This window comes from Mus caroli, chromosome 5, assembly GCF_900094665.2.
Source record: "Mus caroli chromosome 5, CAROLI_EIJ_v1.1, whole genome shotgun sequence".
NCBI lineage: Eukaryota > Metazoa > Chordata > Mammalia > Rodentia > Muridae > Mus > Mus caroli.
In genome coordinates, this window is record NC_034574.1 from 99,804,610 (window position 1) to 99,817,526 (window position 12,917).

The 12,917-nt window shown below is 36.8% G+C and overlaps 1 protein-coding gene across 1 annotated transcript in view; it reads right to left on the reverse strand.

Moving 5' to 3' along the window:
* Positions 1 to 12,917, reverse strand: part of Hfm1 (helicase for meiosis 1) — an 88,673-nt gene that overhangs the window by 65,244 nt on the left and 10,512 nt on the right. The window contains 5 exon segments of the mRNA XM_021163373.2: positions 620 to 771; positions 1,574 to 1,706; positions 2,295 to 2,365; positions 8,859 to 8,906; positions 9,175 to 9,437. Of these exon segments, the coding sequence (XP_021019032.1) occupies positions 620 to 771; positions 1,574 to 1,706; positions 2,295 to 2,365; positions 8,859 to 8,906; positions 9,175 to 9,437 (667 nt within the window).

The window sequence follows — 12,917 nt, forward strand, 5'->3', positions numbered from 1 at the left end:
AAAAAAAAAAAAAAAAAGAAGTCTTAAAGAACCAGGTCTTCAGTCTTCGAAAATTATTTAACCATATATGTATTGATTTAACCACAAGTCACAATCTCTTCATATTTTATGTGTGTGAATACTCTGCTTGAACATATGTTTATGCCACATATGCATGCATGCCTGTGAAAACCAGAAAAGGACATCAGACATCCTGAGACTGGAGTTACAGATGGTGTGAGCCACCATGTCAGTGCTGGGAATCAAACTCAGGTCTTCTGGAAGAGCAGCAGTGCTCTCAACCGCTGAGCCTCCTCTCTGGGCTGCTAATTATGCCTGTTAAGCCCTATCAAGGTACTCCTCCTATAATATATACGTGGACAAATGAATATAATGGATAAATATGACTATAAACTATCCACAATTACAAATTGGTTTGTCTTACTCGTTGTTCACATATGTCGTCGTTTCTCGTCCACCTTTTTATTTATGGATATTCTCTCCATTTTCTGAATGCTAGTACTTTTATCATTTTGTTTACATTGAAAATACATGCTTGCACTTTGTGTTTCCTTTTAATAATGTTTCTGAATGAAGACAAATATTTTCAAGTAAATAATGAAATGTAAATAGTACTTACTGGAGTTGTTATAATTATATTTGCATGCTGAATCTCAAATAGGTCATCCATTACTGTATCACCAGTAAGTTCTTTACAATTCAAGCCTACTGGCCCAAACTTTTCTTTCCAGTCATCAAACCGCTGACTACAAAGGGCTTTTATTGGTGCCACTAAAATAAGATATTTATTTTGAACATTAGTGTAATTTTAAAATGTTTTTTTTAAGTCTAGTTAATAAAAGTAAGCTAAAACATACATTGCTGTGTAATATTGATAAAATAAAAACTAACAATACAAACCTAGTAAGCTATAAAAGTAATCACCAAGAAGAACTAAAAACTTAAACCTAAGTGATTGCTCAGGCAATCTCCAGATGGGGAGAGATGGGGCAGCAAGTGATTATTGCTCTTCATGGAAAGTCTTTTGTGATTAGTTATCTCTCCAAATTGTATGTATATACTATTTTGGGGACATTTACAAAATATACACCTAAAAAGGAGAATAGATGTTTCTATGTAAATTTCTAAAATTGTAAAATATATGATTATTTGCTCATTTTGACTATTCTCTTTTAATAAGTGTAAAGTTCAAATCCTTGATTCAAATATTTTTTATGATCAACTCTAGAAAAACATTTCAAATTTAATGTAAGAGATGAAACCAATTGTGGCGCGTCTTTATTAAAATGTGCAGAGGGCTAGAGTTATAGTTCAGTGGTGAAGCTCTTTCCGAGCATGTGCAGAGCTCAATGTCTAGCACCACACACACACACACACAAAAACCCCAATAGTGTGGGGAGAATTTGTCGGCTAGTAGTGCTCAGTGGTAAAGTGCTGTTTACAGATTTAGTCAGAGCACCATAACTAAATAATGTTTTTAATACCAAATAATACTGTCTATGCCCTGTAATAACATTGTTTCTACTTCGATCTTTAATTATAACTAATCATAACTTTTATAATATATACTTACTGTAAACAATCTTCATGTTTAGCCACGGCAATGGTACTTCCATTAACAATCTTGTTATTGCTAGCTCAAACACTACAGTTTTCCCAGAACCAGTGGGGGCACAAATCACAAAATTCCTATCTGTGTAAAGAAGCTGAGATAAAATTGAACAATTATAAATATATAGAATTTTTTATACATTCTCCATTTTCTAGAAAAATGTGCTTTAAGAAGATAAGAACTACTGGCTCAAGCACGTTGACCTCTCTGATTCCTATGTGTAGTCCTGCTCTAGACATCTCAACCTCAAGAACAACACATTTTCTCATACTGTACAATTCTGTCAAAAAGATATGCTGGGGGCTGGTGAGATGGCTCAGCAGTTAAGAGCACCGACTGCTCTTCCGGAGGTCCTGAGTTCAAATCCCAGCAACCACATGGTGGCTCACAACCACCCATAATGAGATCTGAAGACAGCTACAGTGTACTTACATATAATAAATAAAATTAAATTAAGTTAAAAAAAGAGGATTATCCAATGTTTAAAAAAAAAAGATATGCTGGTCATAAGACAAAGTCATCCCTTTACCCTTCAATGAAATTCTTATAAATTTAATAAATACAAGCTAACTCCCTATATGACTCATGCACTCACTTAACAAGTATTTTCTAATCTCTTAAGGCATACAAGACCACAGCTAGTGAGAAGAGGAAGATAATTAAACAAGTGGAAGATACTTACATCATCAAAGGCTTTGGATTGTATATAGTTGAAGTAAGGGAATTCTTTGAATATACTTCTAAATTTTGCCGCTTAGAATAACATTAAGGAGTTAAATATTTCAGAATTTAAAAATGTTTACTTTTAATTTAAAATTTCAGTTTTGGTGCTATTGACCCTCATAGTATCTTATAGTAATAAGGTATCTTATTAATTAAGCATTTTAAGAGTTAATGGACGGAAGCTGGAGAGATGGCTAAGCAGCTAAGCACATTTGTTCTTGCAGAGAACCTGGGTTTGATTCCTAGTACTCACATGGTGGCTCAAATTACATGGGATCTGATACCCCCTTCTGACCTCTTCAAACACAAGGTGTACATGTGGTACAACATGTAGGCAAAATACTCATACATAAGACTTTTTTAAAATAAAAAATGGAAATTATTTTACTCTGCTTCCACATTCCTTTATTCTAAAGAGAACTTGTAAAATTCCTGTGGGAAAACAAAAGATTACAAAAGGGATATAACTTGAGAGTTAAATAGAATGAAGAAGATCTGAATATATGGAGACATGGCAATCAGAACTATTTTTAGTTTGTTCTTTTCTTGTCTTAACTAAGACGCTCAATTTTTATATTTTCTTTAGTGCTCAAATTTTCAATTATTAGTTGCTAATTTTGGCTGCATGTCATTAGTGGAAATGTATTCCTGGTCAGTTAATCTTGAATCCCTTCATTATGCATATTTGCTTAATAAGATGAACTCGGATCACCCTTCCCCTTTTAGAAAGTTTAAAGATAGTAATAAGATACAAAGAGTAATTAATTAACCTAGTCTGTACAGCAATGATTCTCAACATGTCAGTTGTGACACCTTCATAGGGTTGCCTAAGACCATCAGAAAACACAGATACTTAAATTATGGTTCATAACAGAAGCAAAATTACAAAAATGAAGTGGCAACACAGCAGTTTTATGGTTGGGAGTCTCCACAACAGAAGGAACTTCCAGCATTAGGAGGGTTGCAAGCCACTGCTCTAAGGTGAGACTGCTGCCAGCCTCAGGGATTTTTAATGGCAGTCTTCTAATGAAGTTGCAATTGATCACATACAGTCATTACCACTATATGCAAAATGTATTACTAGATCTAGAAATCTCCAAAAAAGAATGAGTTTCTATCACTGAGGCATTTAGAGCTTATTAGAAGGTAGAAAGATGGTTTAGTAGTTAAGAGAACTTGTTTTCTTGCAGAGAACCCAAATTCTATCCTAACACCAGCAGCAGGCAATTTACAAACACTTGTGATCTAGTTCCAGTGACCCTTGAACTCCTACATATACAGGCACACACATACAAATAAAAGTACATTAAAAATTAAAAAATATATTTGAAAGCACAGTTGTCTAACAACTATTTTATAAGGTATTTAAGTACTCAAGGGTTGTTCTAGTAATGCTTTTAAAACGTTTACATCAGATTTATATGACTTCTCTATCTAAATTTCCCCCTTTCCCTCCAAGAAAATGGTTATAAGACCCTACATCCTATTTCCCAACTCTTCCCTTCAATCTCCTATGAGCCTTTATTGCTCTGACTTCGGATCCTCTGACCTTTACCCTCATACTCTCCTCCTTTATTTATAATGGACTCTACTATTCAGAAACATCAGCCATGTACCCGCCATGACATCTTCCCCCTGCCTTTAAGCTTCATTTTTCTCTCGAATTTCTTTCTCTTGCACCTTATGGCTTACATCTCACCATATTAAGAAGGACTTCAACAATATGAACTAACCAGTATCTCCCTGAGCTCGTGTCTCTAGCTGCATATGTATCAGAAGATGGTCTAGTCGGCCAACACTGGGAAGAGAGGCCCATTGGTCTTGCAAACTTTATAGGCCTCAGTACAGGGGAACACCAGGGCCAAGAAGTGGGAGTGGGTGGATAGGGGAGTGGGGCGGGGGTATGGGGAACTTTTGGGATAGCATTTGAAATTTGAAATGTATATAAAGAAAATATTTAATAAAAAAAGAAAAGCTTTCTTTTCTTCACCTGCAGTGCCCACCTGCTCTCTATCTCTCACCTGCTCTCTGTCTCTTTGTTCTACGGTACCCTCCTCTTCATGTACGTGAGTCATGGGGTCTTCACCAGGTGAAAACCAGGATAAAATGTATTCTCTGTTCTACACAGTTGTGATTCCTCTGCTAAACCCCTTTATTTACAGCTTAAGAAACAAGGAAGTTTTGTGTGCTTTGAGAAAAGTCATTAAATAATATATAATTTCTGAATATTTCAAAGCCTTTTCCATCCTTTTCCTCTCTTTTGAATTTCATCATTATATTTTATTTTTTATTTTGCACATAATTGAAAATTCACATATTGTTAAATAAAAAATACAAGTTTAGACTTGAAAAAAGAAAGAAAGAAAGTAAGTAAGAAAGAAAGCCTTCCCTGCATATTTTATTAAATTCAGTATCTTGAGCCTTCAATTCCAACAGTCCTAATTTCATTCTCCTTTACCTTTTCTCACAATTATTCAGCTCTAACTCACCCCTACCTCCCATTGCAAAAACAGTAACTCAAGGACAAGTATTTACTCTTTTCTTAATTGGTATATTTCACAAGCTCACAACAGTGTCTAAGTTAATGTAGGTTTGCACTTATTAAACCATGTAGTTAATTTCTAAATTATTATTTCATTTTACTTTCAGCATGTCATAATATTGTCATAATATATACAGAGAAGCAGGCACACAGATACACACAAATGAAAATAAAAACTTAAAAAATATATTTGAAACATGTATATGGAAATATATTTGTGACAAAATAAAAATAAAATTTAGAGTTTGACAGTCAATCAGCTTTTGAAAGAATAACAGTTTCCCTCAAGGAATATTTTCCATATAAAATATTTATTTATAACAAGCCTAAGAGAGGCCTTTCATGCTGTCTTTTCTCTCATTAGATAGTTCTACATCAATTTATATTCACAAAATGAATCTTTGAACAGAGTAGACATAGATTCAGTCTCCCGGTGCACAATAAACCTCAGCTGGTAGATGCATCGTCTACTATCACTGAACACTCAAAACCAAATGTGTCTTTTGTTCCACAAGCTTTCAGCAGTGCGCTGCACTTATCTGTTATCCTGGAGGATGTCTGCTGGCACAACTGCAGGCTGCAGCTCTGGAGCCAGAGAGGTCTGACAAGAGTTGGTGTTGTCCTGAGGATCTAATTAGAGTCAAATACTAAGAAAGAATCTGTAAGCGTGTGTAGAGAGAATCGATTGTGAACTGTGTGGAAGCATCACCTGTCAATAAAAAACTAATGGCCTATTAGCAAAAGGCAGGAGATAGAAGGTGGGAGGGAGTTCCAGGAGAAAGAGGAACTCTGGAACATAGTGATATGCAAGAAATTTGCCCAGACTCTAAGGAGGCAGACGTTCTTCTGGGTTCCTGTGCATCAGCAAGCTCCTCAGGCCAGCACGTGCTTATGGTGGCTAGCTCTGGCTCCCTCCACTCAGGCTAGCAGGCTGCCCTTGCTAGCCTTTGATCTGTTTGTCCTCCTGTGAGAGCTGAGCCTCATCATGGCCGTGGGCACCTGCTGGGAGCTGAACCTATCGGGCCCGGTTCTGTGAAGTCTTTTTGTCTGCTGGCATGTGCTGAGGCTCCTGTTCCTTACTAGCTCTCTCTTACAGGGGTTTAGCCTCCTGCCTGGCTAGGAAACTGTGTGGAAGCATCATCACCTGTCAATAAAAACGGGTGGCCTATTAGCAAATGGCAGGAAATAGAAGGTAGGAGTTCCAGCAGAGAGAGACAGAGACAGACCGACAGAGACAGACAGAAGACAGACTCTGGGAGATAGTAATATGCTAGAGATCTCCCCAGACTGTGAGGAGACAGACATATGAAACTGAGGAGAGGTAACCAACCATGTGGCACACATAAAATAGAATAAATGGGTTATATAGTTACAAGCTAGTCAGGAATATGCCCAAGCTTATAACCCAGGCATTTATTCACATATAACTAACTAAGTCTCAGAGTCATTATTTAGGAACTGGAGCACCAGTAGAAAAGACCTTGGTTACATATATGTGTCCAAACAATCCACAAACTCTTCTGCTGTTTACTCTGAACAAAGTACAGAAGATCAGTGAATTTGGCAATATATTAAGTTATTAAAAAAAATAAACCAACGTGAACAACTATAGACTTAACAATGACATCTAAATAATAGAACCACATCAGAGTGCTACTATAACATGAAAAATCCTTAAAATTCTTCAAAGGATAGCTTTAAACCATCAAAATGCTTCCAACAAAAGAACACCCCATCATACAGATAACCAGATAGCTGGTTTTTAATTTTATTTTTGAGATATAATTATATTTCTCTGTCCTTCTTCTCCCTCCAACTCCTCACCTATTTCTCCCTACCCCCTTTAAATTCATGACCTCTTTTTCTCTAATTGTTCCATGCATATATTTAGGAATATAATATACATATTATACAATATAATATAACGTTATGTATTATTGTATATAATTATTATATTATAAAGTGTATAAAATATAAAATATGCATATTATATAATGTACAATAATATATAATATACATATTATATTCTAAAATGTAACCTACTCAGTCCATATAATGTTACTTGTACGTGTATTTTCAAGGCTGACTGTTTGGCACAGGACAACCATCTGGTGTGCTCTTCCCTGGGGAAGACCACATCTCCTACTCCCAGCTCTCCTCAGTTGCCTATAGTTCTTCCTGTAGGGTTGAGGCCTCCTGGACTTTTCCTCATCCATGTTGACATGCTCATTGATATCATTCTTGTTCACCTCATGTTTGAGTAGTCATGTTGCCCAAACTTTATAGTTTCCAATGTTACTAGGAGACACACTCTCATGGCAATACTCCGATCCTCTGGTTCTTACAGTCTATGCCTCCTCTTTTGCAATGTTTTTTGAGCCTTAGGTGTGGGAGTGTTTTATAGTGTATCCACTGGGATTGAACTCCATTAATCTGCATTTTGATTGGTTGTGGTTTTCTGTAATGGACTCTGTCTATTACAAAGGTGTTTCCTTGTTAAGGGTAAAAACTACACTTATCTGTAGGTGAAAGGACAAATGTTTAGAATGTTGTCAGGGACTGTGCTGGCTTAGTAAAGTGATAGTTGTAGGATCTCCTCTAAGATCCATGATTTCACTATCATTGAGCAGTTAGTTATGTCTCCAGTACCAGCATGAGTTCTCTCTTATGAGTGGATCATAAGTCCAATTAGGGAGATGTTGTAGCTCCAAGGTATACATGCCACTACTGCACCCTTAAGACTATCGTACCACACTAGCTGTTGATGTAGTTCACAGGTGTCAAGGCTAGTGGTTGGCTGCCTCCTTCCTTCGGAAGCTTGAGTAGTACTTTCTGATACCTTAGAAGCTAGTCCTTAGAGATGGGGCATTTAGGTCTAATTAGACAATGGTTAATTGCCTATTACTGAACTATTTCTTATGTTCCTCTTCTACTAGTGCAAATACACATGTGTGCATATGTATGTGGCACCCCAGATATTGACCTCAGGTGTCTTCCCTTGCTCTCTATTTTATATATTGAGGTAGGTTCTCTTGCTAAAACTGGAGCTTACTGTTTCAGGCTATTCTGGCTAAGTCACCTTGCTCTGGTGACTCCATCTTCACTCTCTAGCTCCATTACAGGCTACCATGCCAGCCTAGCTTTTGCTGGATTCTAACATTGGTTTCCTGTTTATGGAACCACTTGGGAAAGATTAGGAAGTGTGGAAAAGGTATGTCATTGGGAGTAGGCTTTGAGGTTTCAAAAGACTGCTACTATTCTCAGGCTCTCTCCCCTTCGACTTGCAGATCAAAATGTGAGCTCTCAGCTAGCTGTTCCAGCCAACATGCTTGCTGCTTGCTGCCACTCTGCCCTTGCATGATGGACTCTTCACCCTCTGAAACCGTAAGCCAAAGTAAATGTTTTCTTTTGTAAACTGCTTATTGCTTTGGTCATGGTGTTTTATCACAGCAATAGAAAAATATCTAAGACACTACTCAGTAATCTGAAATTCATCTTCTTCTTTGTAGATGTAAAAGGAGTATTATTACAAGAATATTCTGAATACATTCAAGTAGTCACATTAGAAATGTCTAGGTATACAAACTTGATTTTCAAAAACTTCAAATGAGAGTCCTTCTAAAATATTAGTTAGTAAAATGTTCTCAAATCCACAAAAAGCTGCATTTGCTTAGAGTTCCCTTATTTGTTTTATATCTGTATTTGTATGTACAAGTCAATATATCAAAGTTCTTCCAAGGCCACAAATCTGATTTCTGTGTTTATATTATCACAGCCTGAAAACAGTTCATAAACTAGAAAGCCTGCAGATCACACTTGGAATAGCTCTGACGTTCATAGTGTGTCTCTTACATGATCCAAGACTTATTTTTCTATCTTTTTCAATGCTACCCAAAGTAAACACACAAGAGTACAATGAAACAAAATCTTGAAATATATGATTTGATAAATGGAAAGTAGCTATTATGAAATAAAGGATACGGATTTCTGTGACAGCTTTCAAAGAACCTAAGCCATTTGGGGTTATGCCTAAAAAAAAAAAAACTATATAATTATATGGATTTTTAAACTTTCCATAAAAAGCTCCAATAACATTTGTATAACATTTACTGAGAGGTAAGTTAAAAGGTAAAGACAGAGCTAAAAAATATAAAACATATATGGAAATGCATAAATTGCACATGGTAAGAGAACTTATTTACTCTATTTTGTATTCTTCTTTATGCTAAGAAATGCAAATTAGTTTGTATTTTCATAAAAAGCAACTAACTAAATAGGCAAATAAGTAAGAAGTTACCTTGAATATCATGAGGCTGAGATGCAGCAGGAAATGACAGTGCTTTGACTATGTCTTGTCCAACTCCAGAAGCAGAAAAAGCATCATTTGCTTTGAATTTGCTTGTAGAATACTGACGTTTCTGCTTACTATTGCTACACGTCCATGCATTCTCTTTGCTTATTTTTGTTTGGGTAAGTTTCACTGGGCTGATATGAGAACTCAAGTTTAAACTTCCATCAGCATAGTCACAGTCATGTTCATTGTCACATGTTCTAGACAGTCTGAGACAAACACACCACCACGTTTTCTGCTTTTAACATTTGCTCAAAAACTAGCGTAAAATTATTCTCTTAAAAATACCCATAACTATAGTTTATCGTTTCCTAAAATTCATCTAAGTTTTTGTGGCAGGCTGTCTCCAAGTTGGCTCCAATGGTCCTTGTCTCCTGGTAGTCACAGTCGTTTATGATCTACAAATGGACTCACTAAGCCAGAACTGACCTGTGTCACAGCATACATTCTAGTAAGTAGTACTATACATAGGCAATTCTGAGCTATGCTTGATAATACTATAAGCTCATGAAGACACTTTCCCTTCCACAAGGATTCTTGGATAGATTATGCTACAGAGAGCTAGTCAGCATACCATGGAAACACATTTTAAAACCCTGGAGAGGCCCATGTGGAGAGGCACTGAAGGATCCTGTCAACAGTCAACACCAACTTGACAGACAAAAGGAGTAGTTGACAAAAAGTGAACCAAGAATCCTTGGGAGACATCAGGTAACTATATACAATGTGACTGATTGTGGCCTTTTATGAAACCCCAATTATGCTTTTTCATGGGAGACCCCAGGCTTAAGCTACTAATTAACTTGTTCCTAACACATAAAAAACATTAAAACTAACAAAGTTTACTGTTGTTTTAAGCCAGTAAGCTTTGAAGTAAGTTATTCACAGCAACAGATATCTAATTAAACTGATGAAAGTCAGCTAAGTGCTGAGGTAGGGGACTCGCTAAATAAATCCTAACAGCAGTTTCTCTAATTGAGTTAAGAAAGGATGCAGAGCCCGTTTTGCAGGGCCCTGGCCTTGTAGATGAATTCAAAAGGAGCACAGAAGGCAATCTGAGGATGATTCTCTGTAGTTAGAGAAAAGGCAGCCATGCATGTAATCTCCACAATTGTGAGAAAGGAACTAGAAAGAGGGAGGGAAGGAAGTAACATTTTCTGAGTTTGAAGTTAGAAAGCAGACAAGTTCACTGGAAAGTCTACAAGCAACTGCATGGGGGTATGGTCCTCAACCTACCTAATCCTGTAACCCTGTAATACAGCTCCTCATGCTGTGGTGAACCCCGACTATAAAATTATTTTTGTTACTACTTCATAACTGTAATTTTGCTACTGTTGTGAATTGTGATGTAAATATCTCTGTTTTCCTATGGTCTTAGGTGACCCCTGGGAAAGGATCATTCAACCCCCATAAAGGGGTCGTAACCCACAGGCTGAGAACTGACAGTCTAAGGGACAGATTTTCCTACTATTTTCATACCTTGCCTTCAGCTGTGTAATTATTTCTTTTCATTTTCAGCTTTGTTTGGTTTTTAGGTTACAAAACCAGACTTTTGTCTTACACACACTCGTGTGTGTGTGTGTGTGTGTGTGTGTGTGTGTGTGTGTGTGTGTGTGTCTGTGTGTGTGTCTGTGTGTATCTGCCAGTCTGTCTGTGTCTTTTCTCTGGGGAGATCCCTGGCCATGACCAGACACGGAAGGTGCCTTTTGTAAAGGATATTACTAACTAGCAAAACTAACCATTGGAAAAGCATAATATTATCAAGCATGCCATTTGTGCTAGAAGATGCTGACACATCTATGTTCATATGTATAGTTCCCAGTCAACCGAATCTTCCTTGGCCCTACAGTTCATCTCTGTTTACTTGAAATCTAGTTTTCATGTTAATTTTGAGACATAGTAGTAGTCTCACTGTGTAGCCCTGCTTAGCCTAGAACATGCTATGGCCCTGAACATCTAGTGATCCTTTTGCTTTTGCCTCTGAGTACTGAGATTACAGGCTATCTCTTTTTGTTTAGTTTGTTTTATGTAGGCATCTGAAACTATAAGCCTCCTCTCATGGCCACTGTCACTGTGTCACACAGGCCTAGGTGTGCTGTGCTTTCACTTCACATGCCATTAGGGGTGTTTTGTTCTCATTTGACTCAGGCTGTTTCGTGTGTTGTTCAGTCTTTATGCATTTGTATGTATTCTTTAGTTTCTCTTGCTGTTGATTTGCAATTATTCTATTGTGGTCAGACAGAATGTAAGAAATTATTTAAAATTTTTATACATTTGTTCTGCTGACAATGTATATTCTGCAGTGTCTATATGGACTTTCTGTAGATGTTGTGAGGTCTCTGATCTTGGAAGGCGTTTAACTCAGATGATTCTTTGTTCATGTTTTGTTAAAAGGACATATTTATTGGTGAGAATAGAATACTGAAGTCAAACACTTACTATTTTGTTGGAGTTAATCTGTTTCTTTGTATCCAGTAATCTTTTATGAAACTGGGTGCACTGACGTTCAATGTTTAAAACTTATGCTTAGAATCATATCTTCTTGATATATTGCTTCCATAATTGGTAAGAAGTGTCTTTTTATATCTCCGATTTTTGTATGAAATATATTTTGTCTAATTTTAGAATGGCAATGTCTTGCTTTTTAGTTCCATTTGCTTAAAATACCTTTCCCTGTCCTTTCACCCAAAGATTGTACCTGCCTTTGACGGTAGAGTGCATTTCTTAAAGGCACCAAATGGATGCTGTTTCTCTTTTCTTTCCTTCCCATATTGAGACTACTACCACTACTATTACTGTGATGATGATGATGGTGATGATGATTGTTTTTCAAAATAGGGTCATCCCATGTAGCTCCACCTGTCCTGAAACCCACTATGCAGACCAGACTAGCCTTGAACTTATAGAAATCCACCTGCCTCAGCCTTCCAGGTGCTGGGGTTAAAGGCAGGTGCCACTACACCCATCTCTGGATCCTTTTTTTTTTGTTTTGTTTTGTTTTTTTTTTTTAATCTAGTCTATTTGTCTTTAGGAAATTGATGCCATTAATATTTAATTATTGAAAGACATGCATTAATTCCTTTCATTTTGCTGATTTGTGTTGTTTGGTGATTTCCTATCCTTTATTTATTTAATGACGGTTCCTGGTGGTTTTTCTTCCTATAACCTTATAGATGTGTTTGTTTCTCTATATCTAGAGAATTCCTTTAAGTATCTTATAAAGTGCTGTCTTAGTGGCATAGAGTTTTTTAGTTTGTTTTCATTGTAGAAAGTCTATCAATTATGACAGACAGTTTTTCTAGATATAGTAATCTGTACTCTCAGTTAGTAACTTTAAGAGAGTGAAATGATTCATTTCATGCCCTCTCACTTAAAATTCTATTGAGAAACCTGCTATTATTATAATAGGCTTATTTTTTTTCCTTTGGTTTTTTTTTTTTTGACTGTTCTTTTTTTTTTTGAATTAGGTATTTTCTTCATTTACATTTCCAGTGCTATCCCAAACGTCCCCCATACCATCCCCCAGACTCCCCCTCCCACTCCACTTCTTGGCCCTGGCGTTCCCCTATACTGAGGCATATAAAGTTTGCATGACCAATGGGCCTCTCTTTCCACTGATGGCCGACTAGGCCATCTTCTGATACATATGCAGCTAGAGACACGAGCTCTGGGGGGTACTGGTTAGTTCA